At 40.5% G+C, this 25309-nt stretch overlaps 1 protein-coding gene across 2 annotated transcripts in view; it reads left to right on the top strand.

Annotated features, from left to right (window-relative positions):
- The window catches only part of bsk (mitogen-activated protein kinase dJNK), a 242262-nt gene that overhangs the window by 185447 nt on the left and 31506 nt on the right, over positions 1–25309 (top strand). For both annotated transcript variants that reach the window (XM_069315810.1, XM_069315811.1), the window contains exons 3-6: positions 2213–3006; positions 3289–3475; positions 11551–11748; positions 14531–14665. In XM_069315810.1, the coding sequence (XP_069171911.1) occupies positions 2852–3006; positions 3289–3475; positions 11551–11748; positions 14531–14665 (675 nt within the window). In that variant the 5' untranslated portion in view covers positions 2213–2851. The remainder of the gene's footprint in view (positions 1–2212; positions 3007–3288; positions 3476–11550; positions 11749–14530; positions 14666–25309) is intronic.

Genomic DNA, 25309 nt, shown 5'->3' with positions numbered 1-25309 from the left:
CCCGGTGTCGGCCGAAGCGCCCCCGGTGTCGGCCGAAGCGCCCCCGGTGTCGGCCGAAGCGCCCCCGGTGTCGGCCGAGGCGCCCCCGGTGTCTGTTACATTACCTTGAGCTTCGGCCTAGGGCTTCGCTTTTTAAGATCACCTATAAAATGTCTTGAGAACCTGTTCACATTAATAACTTGGGAGATATTCTCATAATCATTTTCAGAATATTTTTTTTGTTACATTTTCATGCTCTCACTCCCCTCAAATATGAAACAACAAGAGTTGTAAAACTTTAGAACAAAATTAGTTCTACTGGAAATAGATCCAAATTTTATAGTGGAAACCTGGTTGATACCTGGTTGATGGGGTTCTGGGAGTTCTTCTACTCCCCAAGCCCGGCCCGAGGCCAGGCTTGACTTGTGAGAGTTTGGTCCATTAGGCTGTTGCTTGGAGCGGCCCGCAGGCCCACATACCCACCACAGCCCGGTTGGTCCAGCACTCCTTGAAGAAAACAATCTAGTTTTCTCTTGAAGATGTCCACGGTTGTCCCGACAATATTTCTTATGCTCGCTGGGAGGATGTTGAACAACCGTGGACCTCTGATGCTTATACAGTGTTCTCTGATTGTGCCTATGGCACCTCTGCTCTTAACTGGTTCTATTCTGAATTTTCTTCCATATCGTTTACTCCAGTACGTTGTTATTTTACTGTGTAGGTTTGGTTCTTGGCCCTCCAGTATTTTCCTTTGTATATTATTTGGTATCTCTCTCCTCTCCTTTGTAGTGAGTACATTTGGAGCGCTTTGAGACGAACCCCTTTTGGTTCTTCATATGTTTTTGACAATTACAAAATAAGAAGGCAATATTCGGTAGGCAGTTTTTGTTTCTAGAGGAATGTGTTAAATGGAGGACAGAATATATGAAGTATTAGATGTGGTAACTGGCTGTGCAATGTTCCCTCTCACCATCCTCTTCCTCTTCACCTCTCTCCCAATCTTCCCCTCTTCTCATTCTCCCCCTCACTCAATCTCCCATCCTCCTCCCTCCCAATATTCCCCGTCTCCCAGTATTCCCCCTCTCCCAATCTCTCCTCCATTTCCCCACCATCTCTTACCCTTCTTCTATCACCTCTTTTTTCCCCCTCACCACCTCTATCTTTTTCCTCCTTGCTCCCACAACATTCCCTCTCTTCCCCTCCCCTCTCCTCTCCCTCTTCTACCCTCTTCACCTTTCTCCCCCCACCTCTTCCCCATCATTTTGCCCCCCTACCTTTCCTCCCCTTTCTCACTTTTATCCTCTTTTCCTTTCTCATCCCCTCTTCTCCTAACTCCCAATCTCCCCTGTTTCTCCACTCTCTCCTCAATCTCCTCTCCCCTCCTGGACACCCGACTGGTGAATACCACCATAACCCATATGTGATATCTTGGAAAGTTGGGTGAAATTAACCCCAGGCATTTGGCCTCCAATCTCAGAGAGACAGATGTACGTTCTCTTTTAAAAATATTTATAAATATATTACTGTAACTTGAATGTTCACTTTTAATATTTAGTCTATTATTTAGAGAGATCCTCTGCATGGGGTCCAGTTTTGTGAGGGCCCACTTATATTCAGTATGTATAATTAATACAGCAATTTGTATAAGTATCTAACACTACTGCAGTTGTACATATTTCAAACAGCCTGTACTTGTTACACTCCTTGTATCATTGCACTCCGTGTACTTGTGGGATTTCCTGTACTTATTGCAGTCACATTCTAATTATATCCTTGTACATACTCATTACCCCACTGTACTCGCATGGCTTACAAATATCTAGCAACATGAGGGAGCTTCACCTTCTTGCTTCTCTGGCTGGGTAGTTGTGGATTCAGACCCATGACTGGGTTGAGCAATGTTCCTTGCACATTGAGTGGATACATCTCTCCTTACTGGAAAGGAAGGGACCTTGAATATTTTTGTCACTTGCTATAATCATTGCACTTCCTATTTTCATTGTACTCTATGATTGATTGGGGAGTTGAAAGAAGCAACTACAATGCATTGGAATTTTTAAGAATATTTTATATTATTTGTAACAAGATATGCTGGCCTAGGAGACCAAGGATACTTGGTCTCTTTGGCCTAGGTAATCAAGGGCATCTGGCTAATAATAATGTTGCTGTAATATGAAGCGTGTGATAATACTTGTGAGGCACAATGTTCGTGACACATGATTTTTTGTTACAGGTGTGAGGAAGGACGGTGAAGTTTGTCATTGGCTGCGTGAAGACCAATAGTGAAGGATGACGGTGAAGGACGGTGGAGGCGTGTAAGAGGTCCCACTGTTGCAGCGAGAGGAAGGTTCTGTATTACGGCATGTGTGCTGGTGACGGAGTAATGGCACACCCAGCAACTGTGGTGGTGATCAATGGTGGTGCCCCTTGTTGGTGCAGCAAGTGAGGCTGCTCAACCTCCTATATTTCATTTAATACAGTTCCTCTTGGTTGCTCACATACTACTCTCAAAATACATAAATTGGAAGAAAATCAGCCAAACTACAATTCTATCACTTTCCTTTGGGTAGTGAATGAAGACCTGGCAAAATATACATTTATAAAGAAGATAGAGCTGTATCGCAGTTTCTGCGTAATATATATCACGTTGGAAGTCCCAAAGAATTCCAAAGGAAATCCCTCGGCAAGACTGTGGATCAGTCCTGCCAAGAAGACAAGGAAAAGGGCTGGTAGGTCAGACAAGCAAGATAGCGAAAGCATAGTAGCACCTTCTCAGAAGGCGCTTAAATTTTTGGTTGATTGGCTGAGCAAAATCAGCGTGGTGGAGGTAAGCAAGCTTAGCGAGGCGAGGAGCACCCTGCCAGACGTCCCTATGCCGCTCCTGAGCCCCCGGCCAAGTCCTAAGATGGCCACGCCTGGCAATTCTAATCTTTTCTACACGGTGGAGGTGGGCGATACACGCTTCACCATCCTCAGGCGCTACACCAACCTCAAGCCTATAGGTTCTGGTGCTCAGGGCATTGTCTGGTCAGTAAATTTTTGTAATAAAAAAGAATAATTGCATAATTTAGATACCATAAATATAATGATTAAAATACAAAAGAACTTTATTTTTAGATCTTTGGAAACAAGTTTTCGTTGACAATGTTATGTTTGCATTGAATATGTTGAAAGTTGTTTTCTGTAACGATAAATATACTGCAAGGTCCAAAGAAGGACAGTTATAGTAGTTATCCCTAATGTTAAGTGTATAAAAGTGATCCATGAATGTGTGTTTGCATGAGAGTGAAGGAGACATGCACATTACAGCGCAGCGTACGACTCGGTCACCCAACAAAATGTTGCCATCAAAAAACTCTCGAGGCCCTTCCAGAACGTGACACATGCTAAGCGGGCCTACAGGGAGTTCAAGCTAATGAAGCTCGTCAACCACAAGAATGTGAGTATTCCCACTCCCACATCTTTCAAACTAATGAAGCTCGTCAACCACAAGAATGTGAGTATTCCCACTCCCACATCTTCATGCAAACTCTGCCTTGTTATTACAAAATGCTTGGATGTGTGCCTGTGTTTTCTTGAACTTGAAGGTGTCCAAACCTGTAGATAAGATCTGCCACATACTTTGCCTAGGACACTTTTATGAATACTATAAAACTTTGCTTTCATGTTTTGATAACTTTGGAACATTAATAACTTCAGACAAATAATGTAAATATTAAAGATTAGCTAAATTTCACAAATACTTCTCCCACACATTCTGCAGATAATTGCAATTATGTAAACAGCTGGGCAGGTACCATTTGGCTTTTGCCCTGTTTATTAAAATGTGTTAATTTTTCATTTGTCTCCATATATATAGTATCTTAGGAATGTCTGAATGTTTGAATGAGTTTGCTTAAAATTAAAACAAATATATATTGACATTATGCACTTGGCTTTTTTGTTATACACTTTACAGGGTAATGGAACAGATGTATTATAAACCTTGTTTGTAGGATAAATGCTTATCTTACCACAGCCCATGTTTGTTAGCATCATCCTGCTTGTTATTTCTTTAACATTAATGCCTCATAGTGGTGGGTGTCATGCACGTACACCCATGTGCGCACATGCACACAAACACATTTAGAGAAGTCTTTAGAGAAAGAAAAATTCACCTATGGTGGACAGAGCAGCAGAAGAGATGAAAATCATAGAAAAATTAGTAGGATTAGGAGATGGCCTAAATTCAAATGAAATTTTATTTTAATTTTGATTTTAGGAGGATAGGAAAATATGAGAAAGCCAAGAACATCCCCTTAAGAGTGACATTTAATGGAGTGAAATACTGTATGTGACAGAAGTGCTTAGAAATACCAGAAAATTGCAGTGTGATGAGGGTGGCAAACTTTGGTCAATAAGACAAGACCTCTCAACAGAGGACAGAGCAACGCTGAAAATGAACCTCATTGAAGAGAAATGTCTAAATGAGGATAGAAATGAAAAGAAAAGGAATTCTTTTTTTACAGAGTATTAGGGACCGGAGAGCTAGTGAAATGGTACATAAAGACAAAACAACAAAATCATTAGAAGAAGGGGGTGTAAAGCACAAAGGAAAGAGGAACATGTTCCTGAAAATAGTATATACTCTACCAACATAGATGGAGTGAGATAAAAAATATTGGAGTTGAAGGATATAATTCAGCTCAAGGTCCCAGATATTGTCACGTTAATTAACAGTGACAAAACATGAAGAAAATATTTTAAATGAGGTCAGTATTCCCAAAGGGCTACTCGGTTTGGAGATGTAACAGGGAAAACAAGGAAGTGGAGATGATTGTGATTAGATGATTGTCATGCCCTTCAAGAAGACCTGGACAAAATAAGTGTATGGAGCACCACTTGGCAAATGGAATTTAATGTGAATAAATGCCATGTTATAGAATGTGGGATAGGAGAACATAGACCCCACACAACCTACAAATTATGTGAGAAATCTTTATAGAATTCTGATAAAGAAAGAGATCTAGGGATGGTTTTAGATAGAAAACTATCACCTGAGGACCACATAAAGAACATTGCCACACTTTCTAACTTCAGAATTGCTTTTAAATACATGGATGGCGAAATACTACAGAAATTTTTCACGTCTTTTGTCATGAACAAATTCTCCCTCTCTCTCTCTCTCCCCCCTTTCCCTCCCTACCCCCCCTCCCTCTGCCCCCTCCACCCCTACCCCCCACACCCAGGGGGGGAGGGGGTAAGGGGGAGGCCCCGCCCCAAACTGGCGGCTGTCTACCCACCAGTTTGTCTACTGAAGGCAACTGGGGCTGATGTCTATTCTGGTCACGATTGCCTGTCAGGATTTTGACCTTAGCGGCCTGCTGTGTGTTGGAGCGTTGGCAAGAAGTGACAAGTACTGGGGTTGTATACACTTAGTACACACAGGCACAAAGAGGGTGCCTTTCCCTGGGCACCCTGTAAGTACTTTCCTTGGGTTTCAGGGTTTTCTTTCCTGGTACTTTCGGGTTCCCACTCCTGTATGAGGTAGCGATCGCTTGGCTTCTGCCTTGCCCTTGGGGTCAGCTTAGGTCTTGGTGCTTTCATTTGGCCCTGGGTAGGGAGTATTTGTTGCTGGTTGGGGCGCATGGTGCTGCACAGCTTGCATAAACAGCGGCAGGCTGTGCTTCTCTCCAGTCTCCTGTTGTTGTGGGACTCTTTTAGGGTTCTTTTTCTTCTTTTTTTAATTTTTTCCTGCCTGGTGGAGGGCTGCCAGGCTTCCCATTAGGTATGCCTAGGTTTCATTTGGTGGTCCTCCACTTGGTCCCAGATGTTGCTCCCTTCATAGGGACCGCTTTGCCCAGTCAATAAACAGAGTTCAATCAGCTTTGCCAGCACTAGTGCCTGGGCTTCCTGTAGGGACTCATCTCCCTGCAGGGCCTTGGAAACCCCTGTTGAGGCTCTGGTGACTGGGGGTATGTTACCCTTACCCATGCCGTGTATTGTGCTTCTGTGTGCCCTCGGTGATAGACTAGGATTGCTGCTTGTCTGTTTTGTCTTGATTTTTATGTTCTTGGCCATGGTGGGGTTGACCTGGGTTCTATCCTCACATGTTACTTCTGTTTCCCCCTGCAGTGCATGGTTATCTGTTTTTCCACACCTTGGGAGGCTTTGTTTTGAGGTTTTGGACGTTTTTTCTGGTCCTGCATGCACCATTTTACGAGCTTGTGGCTGTGCGGGATTCTCCAAACTCTTGTTTGTCTTCTTTGCTCTTTCCGGGTGCCCTTGGGTTTTCAGAGTCTTCCTTTGGAAGTCTTCAGCCTCTCTGCTTTCCCTTGTGGGGGTTGGGAGGCTCTCGGCTTGTGCCTCCTCTGTGACCAGGTTTGGTGTTGGGTCCAGTCTTTGTTTGAGTTTGGTTTCTCTTGCACTAGTCGGTTACGATCCTCTGTTCCGGTGTTTTCCTGGCAGGCAGCCTACTGTGCTGGCTGGCTGGTGTGGACTCCCTGCCGATCGGCTGCTTTGCTTGGCTGGGTTCTGGTTCTTTCCCAGCTTGCTGGGTTCGGGTTCCTGGTAGTTTGGAGTTAGTCCCAATTGGTTCTGTCCTGGGTTCGGAATTTGGCTTGGTCCTTGTTTGGTATTCTCGGACAACGTCCGTATCTTTCCCCTGCTGCATTGCTCTGGCTACGGTCCTGCCTTCGACCAGTGGTCCAGTCTTCCTCGTGAGATGTGCGATTCTACTGCCTCCCGGGTTAGTCCCTCTTTTACTTATCTTTGGGTATATAGCTCCAAGGGCTCTCCTCAGAAAACCAGCATTTAATGTAATGAAATGCCATTTTCTGGGTGAATCCTGGAGGGTCCCCTGGAATCCTCCCTCCTTCCGGTCAGCAGTTGTTTCTTCCCTTTGCCCAGTCTCCAAACTGGTGGGCAACCTGTCCTCTTAAAAAGAACGTCGTTTTTGGCCGTTTACCCGTATGGCCGAATATGGACGTAATTTGAAAATGAAAAAATTGAAAATAAATTTGGGATTTTTTTTTCAACAACAGTAAGTTAAGGGTCCTCTGATAGGTTAGGTGGGCAGGAAACTCTCATAAAGTTTCAAAACGTTATGAAAAACGTTAATTGAAAGTTTCTCTTCTAAGCTGTCCGAGGAGGGCCGGACGACTCGAACAGAAAACGGAACAGTATGTCACTTTTGTGAGTCAATTTCATTTCAAATTACGTCCAAACAGGGTGTTGGTTTTTCACTACTTATTGGATGTTCCATAGCCTTGCCTTACCTTAGTGTCTCTTGAGTATGCATCTGATTCTCCTCTCAAACATCTTTTTTGCTGTTAGTTTTGCTGTTATCTGACATGTCTGTATTCTCTGATTCTACAAATCTTGTGTTCTTTTTCAAGAAAATTCATTCTCTTTGAGACACTGTTGGGAATATGCACTGGGAAGCTTCTGAGGAAACCTTCCTGGAAATAAGAGTTTAATGTAATGAAAAACTTCTTTTCTGGTAGGCCCTCAGTAACTTTCTATCCTTACCCTGTTTTTTCCCTGCTTCACTGTGGATTTTTTGTGGGTTCCATACTAATGCCTTTTGAAATGTATAGATGTTGGACCCGAGATCCATATGATGGCTAGGAGCAATGGGTTACGGTTGTTAACCCACTGCAAACAGTATTTTGTTTTGTTACCCCATTTAAAAAAATTTCTTTTAAGCGGTAGCTTGTTCTGTTTTGCATAACCTTTCTCATTGGTTTTCTTCATTTTGGATAGATCTCTAATCCCCAAGCTTCCCCCTCATGTTGTAGAGAGAGAGCAAGATAATCCCTAAGCTCCCCTCACTGTGTGGAGACAGCAAAATAATCCCCAAGCTCCCCCCCCTCACTTTGTAGAGAGAGCAAGATTGTGGTGGTGTTGGTGGTGGTGTGTCAGAGGCCTGGCACAGTGGCCTAGCGGCACCGGCATGTAAGCACCGGGGAGCTACTGAGGGTTTGCCGGGAAAAGGGTGTTTCATTATGATTCAATGCTTGATTTATTACTCTACTACAAAATTTAAGAAATATTAATAACTGGCCTGCACATTGAAAAGTTACAAAAATATAAGTTTAATGTCTTTACAGGTTACTCATTTTTTATTCATTCCATATACAGTACAAGGATTATGTTAAAAGGTCAATGGATGCAAATTGATATGAAGTAAATTGGAAGTACAGTACATAATAGAAGGATGACAGTACTGTACTGTAATTATGTTTAAAATTTAAGCAAGCTTCTTTATGTAAATAAAAAAAAAAGTTTAAATTGAATTTTCTTGTATTTTGAAGAGCAATCAAAATAAAACTTAGTCTTGACCTGCCACTAGCACTGCTCTAGAGACCTTCACTTGACTTTCAACTTGGGAAGTGATTTCAGGTTGTTTACAAAATAATGTGCAACTGCAATATACCACAGCAATAATGCCTGCATCTCGTTTAACTTTAGTCCATTTTCTTTTATGTGGAATTCATTTACTTCTTTTCAAAGATGCTGTTGAAACAAGCCCAAAAAGTATATCGTGATGAGATAAACCATTTCTTGAATGGTGGTAGAGCACGGGAAGTTTATGGTTTCGGCTCTGCAACCTTACTTAAAAGTGAAACCCCTCAGTCTGTGTGTGAGCTGTCTGCATTAGCACACACCATAGTTGAAACATGTTCTTGGGTAACCTTAATCATATTCACCTACACTATTAGCGGCATATATTAAGTGGCATACCTCTCTAAACTAGACTTGTTTTATCAGCACTTAGTTTTACATCTGCATCTTACTAATTAAATGCCAATTAGATCCTCAATGCCCATGTTATAAAGAACTTTTTTTTTGCTACAGCTATGATTTGCTCAGCACCCACACAAGCACACTGTGCTTCATAAACCATTTGTAAACTACCTTGTCTATGGTGTCATAATTTGAAGCTCTGAGCATTTATCTTGGAACTTGTGCCACCCGAACTCTCGTAGCAGATCTCCAAAATCTTCCCTTGCTGCTTTTTGTCAGATATACAGTAGTGCTTGTGTCATTGCCAGACTTGTCTACCAGCCTCTTCACCCCCAACCATAATCCTTTCTCCAATAAATCCAACATTTGTACCTGGATTATACCTTGATGAGGTTCTGAGAGTTGTTCTACTCCCCAATCTCAGCCCGTGGCCAGGCTTGACTTGTGAACCAGGTACATTGAAACCTCAAGTGACGAGTGCCTCAATCTGTGAGCATTTTGAATAATGAGCGCGCCACTTGGCGAAAATTTGTCTCGATTGACGAGCTTTTGCTTGATTAACAAGAAAAACACATGATGCTTCCTAGTGTTCCCGCTGGTTCTCGCAAATTCTCAGACACCTCCGACGATGCAAATAACCGTTTTTGTTTGTTTTAAAGATGGTAGTGATGCTGGGATGTAAAGGGGGTGACTGCTGTAACGTTGCAAACCATTGATTTTTGTTATTTAGACAAAATTAGAAAAAAGAACAAATGTCAAAAATGTTCGTTCAGTGAATGTCAGGTAGGCTTCTACATTTTCTAAAAAAAAAAATGAGAAATACAAAAAAATAAAAGAATTTGAAAAAAAAGTCAAAAAGGTTTGTTCAGTGATTGTCAGGTAGGCTGCTCCATTTAAAAAAAAATTGAAACAAAAAAATATTGAAAGAATTTGAAACAAGACAAATATCATAGGATCATTCAGTTTGTCTGGTAGGATGCTCCATTATTAATAAAAAATATGAAAAATACAAAACAAATTGATAAAATTTGAAAACAAGAAGAAATGTCATAATGGAGCATCCTATCTGACAAACACTGAACGAACCTTTATGATATTTCTCCTTTGTCTTTTTTCAGATTTACAAAAAAAAAATAAATGTCATAAAGGTTTGTTCAGTGTATGTCAAGTTGGCTGCTCCATTTTCTTAAAATGAAATGAAAAAATAAAAAATTAAATTGAACAAATTTGAAAAAAGAAAAATGTCATAAAGGTTTGTTTAGTGTATGTCAGGTAGGCTTTTCCATTATTTAAAAAATCAAATATCATATTGATGTTTTTCAGTGGTATAACGGATTAATTTTATTTCCATTATATTAAATGAGGGAAATTCATTTTGAAAGACGAGCGTTTCACATGACGAGCTAGGTGCCGGAACGGATTAAATTCGTTAATTGAGGTTCCACTGTATTTGGTTCATGATTAAAACCTCCTCTTACCTTTACCTGCTTTAGTCTGGTTATTCTCACTATTAGACATTCTTCAAACTCATAAGTAAGGACATACTAGTATATAAAAAAAAATATGAAAAAAAATGAAAGTTATGAGAGTTTGAACCCTCACCAGCACAAGGAAATGGCATGTGGTCATACATTCAGTTTTTAGGTCAACATAGCCCACAGACTAAGTCACATTCATTTAAGAGACTTAGTTTCACTAAGTTTAGTGAGAAGGTGGTGGAGGCCAAAACTGTCAGTAGTTTCAAAGTGTTTTATGACAAAGAATACTGGGAAGATGGGACACCATGAGCAAAGCTCTCATCCTGTAACTAAGGTAATTATGTACACAAAATATATTCAGGCATGCACATATGGATGTTCTTGGCAATACCTGGGGTGGAGAGAACACAATATGACAAACTGAATGCAATTAATAGGAGCTTTTCCAACATTAAGTACTGTACTATATGCTTAATATACATTACAGTTAACAAAATATTGGAACAGTTCAATCTAAACACTATAATGATTCCCAAAACTGTATTTTCCTGGGGGAGCCCCTTTGGCTCTCCGGAGCTTACTAGCTGATATACTAATATCAGACTTTGGCATCAGTTATGTATGTGGAGTTCTGTGGGCCTACTGAGGACCACGAGCCAGAACCTGGCCCCCCTCAGAGAGGCATGGGGAGCAATAGCCTTTAGAAACTGCTGCGCAGTTTCTATAGGCCAGCTGCTGATAGCAGCTCGGCGACGTGTGATGTCACGCTCGTTTCTTTTAGGGGAGTTCTATCCACTTGTTCGGCTTTTGGTAGCAATATTTTCATCAGAATTGGGGTTTGTTTTGGGATGCTTACCTTTCTGGGTGCCTGACTCGGTCGATGGCAGACATAGAATGCTTCCAACCGCACAGGGGTTTCTATAGGCCATTGCTTCCCCCATGCCTCTCTGAGGGGGGGCCAGGTTCTGGCTCGTGGTCCTCGGTAGACCCACAGAACTCCATACACATGACTGATGCCAAAGTCTGACAATAGCATATCAGCCTAGTAAGCTCCTGGGAGCCTCCGGGTCTCGCCCAGAAAATGGCGTTTCATTACATTTAACACTGGTTTGTTGACTACTGCCCTTTTCAATGTGTAAAATGGCCAAAAAGATAGTAGGGGTTGAGTCAGTAGTGAGCTAACATGGTAATAAAGAACCACCATACCTCCTCAACCTGCCTCATGCCATCTAACACACACATTCTCTGAAAAGTTTGCTTACCATCCTTTTCCCATGGAATTTCCATACACCATTTCCAGAATACTAACTTTTTAAGGTTATGTTAAAATTCAATAAAAATTCTTTTAATTAAATTGTGTTTTCAGATAATTGGACTCTTAAATGCCTTCACACCTCAAAAGTCTTTGGATGAATTTCAAGATGTGTATTTAGTAATGGAATTAATGGATGCTAACTTGTGTCAAGTTATACAAATGGACCTTGATCATGAACGCATGTCGTATTTACTGTACCAGATGTTGTGTGGTATCAAGCACCTTCACTCTGCTGGCATCATACACAGGGTTAGTTATGCTCTAGTCTCACTACTTTGTTTAACATTTATTGTGTCAATTCATTGCTTGTCAGACAAGCTAATAAACTCCTAAATGTTTATTGTTATATGTGACTGTGCCATCCACAGCTACTAGCTGTGATTGGTGTAAATATGTATGATAAGCTGCCAGTTTCTGCTGTAACTGATGGGAACTCTGTTAAATAAGCTGCATTGATATGGATATTATGCTGTGTTGTTGCTGAACACGGTAAATGGCAGCTCATCGTGTCATAAGATGGTATTTTTGTTACTGTATTTTTGTTACTCAAGTGTTTGAAAACTAATCCAGTTGATGCATCCTGTTTACCTTTCATACCATGTTTTGTATTATAATATTTCTTAAAGGCCATGTTAGTTTTGGCATGCATGCTTGTTTCTCCTAGAAGTAATCTTTTGATGTATGAAGAATGTCGTGATGTTGGCTTGGTGAAGTGGTAATTATTTCTCTAGTCTGATACACTGTGCCTTTCATATGAAATGTTCGTCTTTCTACATTGTGGTGTCTTTGGGCACTGGCTCATGGCTTGTTGGCATTGGTCAAATTACCACTTCCCTTATTTGTATTATTTTTATACTTTCCTTCTTAAATACAAAGGTTGGTTTCACTTGTAATTCCTGGGACAGTTTACTTTTTTGTATTGATCTTGGATCGCATGCTCCCCTTGCCTCCATGAGTACACCATTTTCTGGTGGTGATGTTGGGTAGCCCTGCACAAGTGCAGAGGTCTGGTAGTTTTGTGGATGTCTGCAGTACCAAAGCCATTTCACCAAGGAGCTACTATGGCTCCCCAGAAAAGTGTTTCATTATAATCAATGCTTGATAATTTTTTAATGATGAACAGTTCCTTATTCACATGATGATGCTGTGATGACAGACACAGTTATTATGCATATTATAATTTTGTAGCTGAATAAAAATTAGAGACAGTGGTGGTATGTGAAGAGGCTTCAACAGGCTATTGTTTGACTAACCTGTGATGCCAATATCTGTGATGCTTTCTGAAGGGTGTGATAATAAGAACAGATATTGGAAAGGCCTTATTAGAAGGTACACTTGAAGAATCTTTTGCAGAAGTTTCAGCCACTGGCCTATGAAGGTATCCACATGTCCATCGTTGATAACCGCAGAAGCCTTGCTTCGCATATATACCAAATGTTTTTTAAGGTCATTTAATTTTGCTCAAGTAGAGTCCAGTACTGTACTGTACTTCCTTTCTTTGATTTTAATTCAAAATCAACAACTTTCTGTGGGGAGCCCCTTCGGCTCCCTGCAGCTATCATGCTGATCTGTGATATATTAGACCGGAGCATTAGTCTAAGGCGTTCGACCTACCAGGGAGCCAGGACCTGGGCCCCCTCAGAGAGGTTTCAGGGAGCAATGGCCTTGGAAAAACCCCCCCTCTGTGGTTGGAGGTTTTCCGTATTTGCCATTGACTGGGATTAGGAAAGGTAGGCATGACAAAGCAAACCCCACATGGTAAGAAAAGTACAGCGAAAAACTGAAAATAGAGGTAGAACTCACTCCAATCCCAAGGAAACAATCAAACGTCACATTCTACTGCAGCGCTGCTTGTCCGCACAGCTCTCCCGCCCCACACTGGCTACGCAGCACTCCAGTTTGTTAGCTGATGTGGTCCAGGGCGGACGTCTTCTCAGGCCTTGATTTCCATAGGCGGGGTTTTGCCTTCGTGGCGACCTGTGCAGTGTTGTGTGTGATGGTCAGGTGATCCTCATCAGTGCCAGGGTTGCATGTGCTTTGGGGCATCATTTCCTAGACGCCCTGTGAGTACTGCCCTTGTGTGTTAGGGTTCCCTTCCCTGGTGCGTTCGGGAAATGATTTCCGTAGGGGTTTTTGCAGCTTGGCATTTACCCCGCCTTGGGGCCAGCAGTAGTTTCGTGGCCCTAGTCTGGCCTTAGGTAGGGAATGATATCGTGCTGGTTGAAGTGTCAAGGTGTTGTGCAGCTTGGCTACTTATGCGGCAGCCGGTTCCTGTTTCCTCTGGAAATGATGTGCTTTTGTTGGGTTTTTTCTTTTGTTTTTTGTTTTCTTGCCTGGTGGGGGTTTGCCTGAGGTGGCTATAGTTCCACTTCTATTATTTTAGTGGCCCTCTGCTAGGGCCCCCCATGATTGTACACATCACAGGGGGTTTCAGTGTTTTGATCTTGATGTTTTGATTGTGATATTTGCTTGTGTCCTTGGGATTGGAGGGAGTTCTACCCCTCTCTTCGGTTTTTTGTTGTACTTTTCTTACCACATGGGGTTTATGGTCAATGGCAGATAAGGAAAACCCCAACCACAAGAGGATTTTCCAGGGCTTTTGCTCCCTGAAACCTCTCTGGGAAGGGAGGGGGGCAGGTTTTGGCTCGTGGTCCCCAATAGGTCGAACTCATTAGACTATTGCCTCAGTCTAATATATCAGACATTAGCCCGATAGCTCCAGGGAGCCTCCGGGGGCTCACCCAGAAAATGGCGTTTCATTACATTTAACACTTTTTTTTTTAAATTCCCTTTTGCAAATAGGGTAATTTATGACCTTGTAGATTTGTAGATGTAGATTTATGTACCTTGTAGTTAAGGGAATGGTGGAATATGATAGAAAATTATTTGTCACAAAATATTGTAATTATGCAGAATTTTATTAGTTTAATTACTTTGATTATTTTTTTTAATTTCTGCAATCTCTGTAACATTGTTGTGTGAGAATTGGATCTAACAATACCAGTACAGTATGTATTTACATCTTTTTCAGGATCTGAAGCCTAGCAATATTGTAGTAAAGTCTGACTGTACACTCAAGATTTTGGATTTTGGTTTGGCCCGAACAGCAGGAACAACGTTTATGATGACGCCTTACGTTGTGACCCGTTACTACAGAGCTCCTGAGGTTTGTGGATTCCCACTTTCACAGAATTTATTACTTTTCCAACTTGACAGAACTTTCAGAATAAATGATTCAAACTACTGTATAAAACAGGAAATTATGATGTTTGTAATTAATTACAACATACAGTAGATAATGTACTTTTTTTTTTTTTTCCAGTGCAATATTTCGTTTATTTATGGGTTTACAAAGATTTTTTTTGTTTTCATAATGATTTTACTGTTTTATTGATGTGTTATATAATAAAAATATTGTATTATTACTTTATATTTTGTTGTAATCTTTAATTTTATATCTTTAACCCTTTGTGGACATTTGACATAGAAATGCATCATAGCAGACGTAGTATCACATTGCATTAAACACACAGTTGACAGGAAAGGTTTGGCTGTTGGCATCCTCAGTTTGACTCTAAACTGGATTGTCTTGTGAAGAAAAAAAATCACCATTATAAAATAGGGGGTTCTACCTCTGTGCAATTGTAGGGACCCATAGCCTCGGAGAAGAGAATAAAGGGTATTCAGAGAAGACTTTGCAGATTCTCCCTGAACACTTGAGTATTTTCTTCCTCTTCTTCCCTTCCACCCCTACTTTATTATTTAATACAGTATGTTGACATTCTTTGAGAGATTCTTCATTGAATAAGTTGCCATTGAATATCACATTTTTATTTGTTTTAAAATTATAAATATTTATTAAAAGTATTTTGAAATGCCATAATTATTACACTTTACTAATTATTTTTTATGCTTATGGAAATTACAAAAGCCTTAAATAATTACAAAGGAAACTCAATTATCTGGAACTGCTTTATCCAAATGTTAGACATAAATACAGGAAAATTGATCTAGATAATAATCCAAATACTGTATATAGACGACATTTTGGATATTTTTCAGATAAAAGATATTTGGATAATTGTAAACATTCAGAACTGAATACCGTTCAAATTTGCGGTGGAAATAAACAAACAATATTCAAATAATGCAGGAAAAGGTTAAAAAGGTACTTTTTAATTTGCATTTGTAATAAAAATGTGTGCATACCTGTATGTATGTTATCATTTGTACCACAGGGACTGACCTGCTTTCCAAACTTCCATTATTCGAAAAGTCCTATTGTTCATTTTAAATCCATGTCGCTTTCCTTCCCATACTACATATCATTGAAAAGCTAAACTTAATTTTGTAGGCAGCCGAATGTGGTGCCACCGAGCTCTGTGTGTGTGTGTGTGTGTGTGTGTGTGTGTGTGTGTGTGTGTGTGTGTGTGTGTGTGTGTGTGTGTGTGTGTTCTGCTGCAACCCAGATGTGGTGTGCTACTCATCTTCCTCATCTACACACTTGTATTATTTTGTAGAAAATACAAAACATTCTGCCACTTAGGCTTCCAAAATTGTAGCTAATGTATCACCTATGATTAGTAAGTAATAGAGGAAAAGTGATGAATTTTGAGCTGGAAATAAAGTGGAAATTGCTTTAATCGGAAAGTAAAGTGGAAATAGAGCACAAAATAGATTCGAAATAAAACAGGAAATGGAAGTGAAATCTAGCAGTCATAGTATTATTGTGAGTGAACATATAAAGTCAGTAAAGCTGTTTTATTTTTTATATTTTGAAGGCAAAAATAAGATATTTGCTTGTTATACTCAAAGTGAGAGTGAGATTAATGCAGTACAGTGGCGCCTCGATTAACGAGTTTAATCCGTTCCGGCACTGAGCTCGTCATGTGGAAAACTCGTCTTGTGAAACAACAAAACTGTCGTCGGAGGTGTCCGAGAACCAGCAGGAACGTTCGTTAATCGAGGGAAAGCTCGTCAGTCGAGACATATTTTGCTTTTAACATTTGTGAGAAGGAAGGTTGCGTGTGATTTGCCTTATCGGTTCCTTTGTTTTGGAAGTTCTTGTTGTCTTAAGTGACTAGATTCTCATTTTCTTCTGGTCCCAGTACCCAAGATGCTGCATGCGGCTCTCATGTTGAACATTTGTTGACAGGAGGATTGAGACTGGGGGTACTACTCTAACTTTGTCCGGAGGGGTAGGGTGTTGAGAGACCAAATCTTGGCTAAAGCTTTCTCCTTTACCTACTGATGGGAGCAAAGCTGTTTTGTTCACACCAGGTGGTTTTTGAGATCATTGTGGACTAGCTTCATTTTGTCTTCTTGGATGATCAAGCTGGTGTTCATGAGTGGGTTCAAAGGTTTATGCTTCTGTGATCCTGGTTGGAGAAGACAATTCCCTTGAGGCAGTGTTTTTGGGTTTCATGTTGGTTTACCTTTTGCTCATTGTAGACTGTGGTTACTGAGCCTAATGTGTTTCATCTGTGCCATAGGCATATGGAACACTCCTTTGTAATTTGATTGTTTCCTCTTTTTTTCACTTGGATCTGTTTCATCCTTCCTGCTATGCAGGATGATCTGATGTTTGAAAAGTAAATTTTATAACTAGGTTACAGCATGACTTCAATGAGAAGAGATCATGCTAATTTGAATTCTATGACAGGGTGATCAAAACAAGACAAGGAAGGGACGATAGACTTAATCTTACTAGACTGTCAGAAAGGTCTTGATACAGTTCCTCAAAAAAAGACTAATTCAAAAGATTGAGAGACGAGTAGGAATAACAGGAAAGGCATTGTACTGGGTATGGGAGGACTTGATAGACAAAAAACAAAGGGTTGTAGTCAGAGAGAATGTTAGACCAGAGAGGGGTGGGAAGTGGTGTTCCACAGGGCTCTATCATAGGACCATTGCTCATTTTAATTTATGTAAATGGTTTCGCAGTGGGAGTGAGCTTGTTCATGTCTATGTTTGCAGATAATTTACCTGAATTTACCCGAGGGCCACTAATACTCGATGGCCTCGATGAGGACAGGAAGCCGGCGGCTTGTAAGAGGTCCCCCCCCCCTCATTTGTCCTGATGATCTTTTCCAGTTGTATTTTAAAACCCAACAGAGTTTTGGCATTTGTGGCTTCGGCGGGTAGGCGGTTCTATGGGTTTATAACCCTATTGGTGAAAAAGCACCTCCTGTTCTCAGTCCAACATTGTGGCTTGTTTAGCTTGAAACAGTTGCTCCTCATTCGTGTTAAATCTGACCTTGAAGAAATTATCCAGATGAACTTCCTCCAAATTGTTCAGTATTTTAAGTTTCAATGAGATTTGACATGTCATGCGTGGTTTGCAGTGTTGTTAGCTCTGTGGCCCTCAACCGTTCCTGATACGAGAGATGACTTGGCTCTGGAATGATTTTTGTTGCCCGGTGTTTCACTTTCTCCAGAGCCGATGTCTTTCTGAAGATGAGGTCTCCTGCCTGGATGCAATAATCTGGGTGGGGGCTCATCTCTGGGTGGGGGCTCATCTCTGGGTGGGGGCTCATCAGAGACTTGTACAATTGAATGATTACCTTCTTTTCCTTAAAGGTAAATGCAAATTTAATGTTAATGCAAAGTTAATGATGAAAATAAGATCTGAAGAGGACTGTAAGGTACTGCAAGAAGACTTTAACAAACTTCAGGAGTGGGCAGATAAATTGCTGTTAAATATATCTAATTACATGTAAAGTACAGTAACAAAAATGGACAAAGAAGAGGAGAGACCTGTATTTATCCACACCATAAGTAGAAGACAATTACAAGAAACAATAAGAGAAAAGACCTGGGGGTAGACATAATCTTAAAACTAACGCTAGAAGCTCATGTGAACAGGATAACATCAGTAACATATGGGAAATTAGCAAACTCAATGTTATTTAAGAATCTAAACAAGGATGGCTTCAAGGGGATACACACTGCCAGAGTGAGACCATTACTTCAGTATACAGCACCAGCGTGGAACCCACACCATGCAAAGCATAAACAGAAACTTCGAGAAAGTTCAGAGGTTTGCAACTTGATTAGTACTGTAATTGAGGGGCCTCGGTTGTGAGGATAGGATGGGGGAAACTCGCCCTCACAACCTTAGAGGTGAGAAGAAATAATGAGAATATAACCACTACATACAAGGTCCTGAGAGGAATAGACAAAGTGGACAAAGGAAGCCTATTTAAATTAAGAAGAGGTGAAACAAGGGGACATCAGTGGAAGCTGGACTTGCAGTAGAGTTGAAGCCCTGGCTCAGGCATTTTTGTATATAATGCCTACATCACAAGAAGAGATGTACTGTATAAAGATTCTCGTCCCTGTATGGGAGGTCGGCAAGTGGAATGCGTTGAAGGGAGAGGTTGTTGGAGCCAGTTCTATCCACAATTTGAAGGAAAAATTTGATGAAAACATTAATGTTAAGAGATGTAATTAATATGTCAGGTATAAGCAGATTGGAGGTAGAGCATAGAAAGCTAAATCTCACTCCTCTGGAGTCACTGATAGATAGCAAGCACTGTGTAATTGAGGCTAGTCCTGTCCCCCATGTGTATAATTTCATAATTTTTTTCCCAGGGCATAGGCTCACCTCATGGGGCAACTGAGTGAAACAGCTCGGAAAATAGGCTTTTAGTACACTATATGTGAAAAGTACGTTTTGGAGCAGACTCACTTTGTTGCCCCGTGGTCGTTTCCTTCTTCCGGTCAGGAATACATACGGTGGTCTGATGAGGTGAGGTGTGTTATGGTTCGGGTGTTGGCATCACGAGGTGGAGTAAGGGGAAGTAGAGGGAGATTACAAGACCATCCAATAGTTTTGTCAAGGCATTCACTGGCAATCTTAGCGTTGTTAAGGAGAATTTGTAAAGGTTCTTTGAATATGTATGACTAGCATTCTAGAGCTCACTTAAGCTGGATATATCATCCTGTGCTCTGTAGTTGCAGTATGACTGCTGGATTAGTTGAAAAGTTCTGTCTTGGTATCTTGAATGTCAACCTGCCTGACTATGTAATTCATTTCCTTCTTAACATTGGAATCTTGCCTTAGGGGGCAACTGAGCAAGTCTACTTAGAAATGTTCTTTTTATATACACTGAGGCCTATTTTTATATGCCTTTATATATTATATCTTTAGAATCCAATCAGATATTGTATATGTTTTGTACATTTGAAAAATTCAGTCTTGGAATTGTCCAGGTTGAAGTAATGCAATCTACAAAGGGTTAAGGATGGCACTTTAATTTGTGCTTAGTGGTTTTTATTTTGTCCATAGTTTTGGCATTATTTTGGTTATACTTAGCTACAAACAGCCCTTAATTTACATAGGATTGCATTCCTGTAAAAATCTCAGTTAAGCAAAAACCACATAAATCAGTCTTGAAGATGTATGGAAAAAAATAGGATTACTGTACCTGTATATTTCAGAGACCTCAACAATTATTATTTTTCCATTCTTTACTCCAGGTAATAGACCAACTTCAACATTAATATTAATGCTCCCTCCACTCTAACCCTTAAACTGCTCCCAATGCCCTAGTGATAGGCACTGGTGTGCAAATTCTGCCTTGATGAGCTCTGTACTATTCAAAAGTCCCACAGAGTCTTTGTGGACATCATTCTACACTACTGACTTCTGACAATCACTTGCCATATTAGAAACAAAAATAATCCTGAAAGTCTCAGTTTCCTTCTCAGGCATTCGAGAAGAAATGCATTGACTGATGCCTTTGATAGGGAACTATTGACCCGGGATTTCAAGAATTTTTATGTACCTGGAAGATCTTGATGATGAAGAATCTGTTACAAATAGTTAACTTGAAAATTATCCTCCAGAATACTGGCAAACTAAATTAAGTAGATTATTTTATTTTTTAAATTTTTCTTGATATCAGTAAGTAATATTTTAAAATGGAAAGTAGTTTTTGTTTGTGCACCAGGATATTTACCTACCTAATTTCTTGTGTACGGTTAAGGGATTAAAACCCAAAATTCAACACAGGATAAAATTTAGGATGCTTGGGAGGTGCAGTAATGCAGATGCAGCAGGCCAACAGCATAGTTGGCCTGCAAATTATTCTGTAATCCACATTAATGTGTGTAACATCAGAACTCGCTCGTAGTCTGTGATACTTAGCTTCCGTTTATCACAGAATACACATTATCAAATATTGGCATGTAAATTGAGGGCTGCTTGGTTATGTAATATTTTGTTGTTAATGTGCACTTTTATTAATGTGTTAATTATGTATTTCTGTCTGCAGTAACAAATTACAAATAATTAAGTATGGTTCTTACTATTAATCTTTAATCATTTTATTATATTCATATTTTTTATCAGCTGATGTATTTTAATATACAGTACTAAATACAATTGGCATTATTTAATACAGAAACTTTTAAATATTTTAATAAAAGGATGATGACAAATTCTTATCGAGGTTTTTTCATTTGAGATCATATTAGCAATAATTAAGCTTTGTCTTGTTACGGACGACCACATTCTTTCCAGATGCCTTCAGACCCAGAATGTTGAAACATCTGCTGTGTCCAGAAAGTAGCTTTATGATAAAAATTTAAGGGATTATTTTTATTAATTTTGTTCCCAACTGTAGAATTTTGTTTTAACTATACTTGATGACTTTATCATGGTATCAACTACTTTTTCTAATGTTGTGTCTATCTACAATAATTTCTAAAAACTCAATCTTGAAGTTCCTTCATTTTACAAACCAAAATCTAATGTTGACCTGTCAGTTGGTGAATATCTACCAGGAGAGCCTGACTGCTAAGTTTTCACTTGTATGTCCAATATTTCACATGCCGCAGCCTTTAAGCTTTATTTTACAAAGGTAGCAACATGATTCTTAATGTATGAAATTGTAAAGTAAAGCTCAAATTGAAAACCAACCCATGTAATTAATTCTATAACACGTCCAATGACTTACTTTCCCACAACTCGTGCAGCATTATCATGAAATATATTCAGAATTTTCATGCTAACAATTTTATTGGTAACTTTATTCAAACTAGTGTATGTGTATCCCAAAAATGAACAACTGGTATCACCAGATAAATTGTCTGGAAAACATGTGGTCATTTGAAGGCTAAGTACCTAAGTACTGACTGGGTGAAGTTACTGTTCCATTGAATGTAAAATATAGTTAAATTAAAATAATTTGAAGAGTGGGCAGCATGTGTAATATTTAAAAATGAATTAGAATCGGTATTTAGGAATGAATGTAGAAGTATCATGGATGTTGAGGTACCTGTATCTTGAGCTTCACGATACAGTGCAAAAACATAGCAGGAACTTTGAAAGATTGTATTTTATATTCCCTCTCATCACAGTGTGAAAGTTATACTATTTCTGTATAGGTATATTTTATAGGTACAGTATAGGTAAAAGGGTCTCGGTAGTACAGTCGGATTCGTTCTCGACTCACAATCGAGAGTTCTGGGTTTGAATCCTGGGCATGACAGAAATGGTTGGGCACATTTCCTTTCACCTAATGTACCCGTTCACCTAGTAGTAAGTAGGTACTCAATAGTTAGTTATCCTGCAGTGGGGCTGCATCCTGGGTGAGGTCAGTAATTCGACGGGGGGGGACTAGATAAAAGCCTTAACAGGTATGAATACACTCTGAGTGAATAATTTTTATTATAATTTCAGTGGGGAGCCCTATCGGCTCCCTGAAGCTATCTTACTGATCAAATGCCATACTACCTAGTGTCATCAGGTGCAAAGTTCTTTTTGCCTACTGCAGACCACGAGCCAAAACCTGGCCCCCTCAGAGAGGCACAGGGAGTGATGGCCTATGATCCCTTTATGTTTAAAGGATATCATCTTTGCCATCACCAGGAAAGGCACCCAGAAAGATAGGTGAATTAAAACAAACCACTGTTTGGTTTAAAAATGTGACCATAGCCCCCCAAATAACAAAATAACTCCCCCAGTAATAAAAGAAAACCAAAACTTAGTGGAACTAGACCCCCCCCACCCCCCACACTAGTTAACTCCACCTCCCCTACGTTAGGGGGAAGAGGGAAGCTGGTGGGCTGACCGGCTTCAGTTCTTTCCTGATGTGCTTACCTGGTGGTTGTGTTGCTCTGGCACCTGTTTCCCATTTTCTTTGGTGTTCTCTTGCCTATACGGCAGTGCATACATGGAAGTGTGCATGAACTGGGAGTTTTAGTGTGCTGGAGTTGCACGTGCTCAGGGTTTGCTTCCCTGTTTGCTCTGTGAGTACTGCCCTTGTGTGATAAAAGGTTCTCTTCACTGGGGCATTTGGGAAATGCTCCGCTTAGAGTAGCCTCTCTTGAGGTGGTCCTCACCTTTTAAAGTAAGCCTTAAAGGCTTACTTACCCATCTTGGGCTTTCTGTCGTGCCTGAGATTTGGGGGAATTTTCGGCTGGTGTGGCACACTTTGGTTGCACTGCCTGCACTTTCCACAGGTATTTCAGTGCATGCTGATGTTTATCCCAGGCTGCTCATGTGCTGCATTCTAGTCTTGGGGGTTTTTCTTTTTTATTTGCGTTGTGTCTTGTAGTTTTCCTGGGAAGCCGATAGCTGAGTAGACAGCGCTTCGGATTCGTAGCCCTGAGGTTCCGGGTTCAATCCCCGTTGGAGGCGGAAACAAAAATGGGCAGAGTTTCTTTCACCCTGATGCTCCTGTTGCCTAGCAGTAAATAAGTACCTGGGAGTTAGACAGCTGCTACGGGCTGCTTCCTTGGGGTGGCAACAAAAAAGGAGATCTGGTCGAGGACCGGGCTGCGGGGACGCTAAGCCCCGAAATAAACCTAAAAGGAAGTATTTTGTTATTTGTTAAACCTTTTGCCATAACCATTTGCTTGATTTGCGGAAGGTGTCTCCTGTGTTGCTGTTTTTTCCTGGGGTGCTCATTGAGTACAGGTACCTCAATTCTTGTCTCCTTGCTCCTGCCCTACCCCACATCAGTGTCATTAAAAATGTTAAGGTAACAGCCTAATGCAGCTTGACTTGGGTGAGTCTTTTCAGCAAAAGTTTACAGTTCTTCCCATGCTGCACACATTTTCTTAATGAGGAAGGGACAACCTGTACTGCCTCCTCCTTCCATGAAGAAACTTCATCAGCTGTTCCTTGTTGCTGCTCCTTGTTAAAGACTAGGAGTTCTTCAGTGGTCAGTTCTTCGCTATGTTCCTCCAACTCCCACATCAGCACCATCCAACTCCAAGTTCTATTTTCTCACATCCTCACAACTATTTTCTTTGGTTGAACCTTACCACTGGCTTTCTTGGGACCCATGGGGGTGATATATAATAATTACTTTTATATTCAAAAACCAAAAAAGCAGAAAACAATGAAATTCTATACAAAGGATTCACGTGCAATCATCACTAGGGGGGAAATCACTGGTAAACTGAAGCACGCTTCGCCTGTGCCACCAGGAACCATGTGCTTGGTTGACCCATATATGTATCAACAAACTCGTCGCCAAGCGAGATAAAGATCGTCAACCAAGTCAAATTTTATGAAGATATTAAGATCGTAACCCAAAAAATTAGTAAAGAGGGACAGTCGTCAACCGAGTTTCCATTGTATATTATAATGGTTCTTCCTCTCTGTATTAGTTAATGATAGGCAGTGTTAAAACTAAATTTATTTATAGAACCCTGAGTGTAGGTGGTGTTTTGTGTTATCTTGATTCTTTCACCCATCACCAGGGATGTCTTCCAGAAAGATAGGTGAATTAAAACAAATCACTGTCTGGATTAAAAATTTGACCAAAGCACCCAAAATAACAAAAGAACTCCCCCCAGTAACAAAAGAAAACCAAAACCTAGTGAAACTAGCCCTTCCCCCCACTAGTTAACTCCACCTCCCTTATGTTGGGGGGAGAGGGAAGAATATTTTCTTTTATTACTGGGGGGAGTTCTTTTGGCATTTTGGGGGCTTTGGTGACATTTTTAAACCAGACAGTGGTTTGTTTTTATTCACCTATCTTTCTGGAAGACATCCCTGGTGATGATAAAGTTTGTAACACATGGTCTATTCCACATCAACTGTGTGATCCCCATTTATAAAGTGTTTAAGTATTAGGACAGTGTACTGTTGAAAGCCAATGCTACCCCTTTGTAGTTATCAAGGAAGTGTGGAGTAGAGTCGCAACCTTAAGTCCCAGTTTGTGTGGCTCCATTTGTCAATTCATCCCTAAGGCTTGTGTTTACTGGACGGTATCCCTCTTCTTCTCAACAGTGGTATGAGGTTTCTTGTTTTTTTTTTTTTCCTCATTTTCTCTCCCTTTGTTGTCATCTTTCTATTTCGGACTGGGTTGTTCTGACCTTTCTTTCTTTCTTTCTTGACTTTTCGTTTATAGGTATCTTATGCCTAACACTGTCTCTTCTTATTGTGCAGTATTGTTGGAGCTGCTTCTGCTTATGTTAGGGGTGGACATAACTTTGGCCCCATTTCGCAAGCTTTCTCGCACTTTGTTTCATCTCCAGATTGCTTATGCGCTGCCTGAGCCTGCCTGGTCTTTGGACCAGGTTCTTTCTTTTCTTCTGTATGGTTTACTGTGGCCCCTTCGGTCCAGTCTTTGGAAGGCTTTGTTTTTTATTTTCTAGGCTTCCGGTTGTTGGGTGGATGATCTTCACATGCTCTCCTCTGGTGCCGGGGGTTTTGTTCCTTTGGTCCTGGGGTTGTTTTCTTCGTTTGCAGCCTGCTCATTCTTTCCTGGTGAAGAATGAGATGGCAGGCTTCTGGAGGGGGTACCTTGGTTGTGGATGCTTGGTTGGTTCAGCCTAGGGGTGCATCATG

The sequence above is a fragment of the Procambarus clarkii genome, chromosome 82 (genome assembly GCF_040958095.1).
Source record: "Procambarus clarkii isolate CNS0578487 chromosome 82, FALCON_Pclarkii_2.0, whole genome shotgun sequence".
In the NCBI taxonomy this organism is placed as follows: domain Eukaryota; kingdom Metazoa; phylum Arthropoda; class Malacostraca; order Decapoda; family Cambaridae; genus Procambarus; species Procambarus clarkii.
This window is presented reverse-complemented; position numbering and strand designations above follow the sequence as displayed.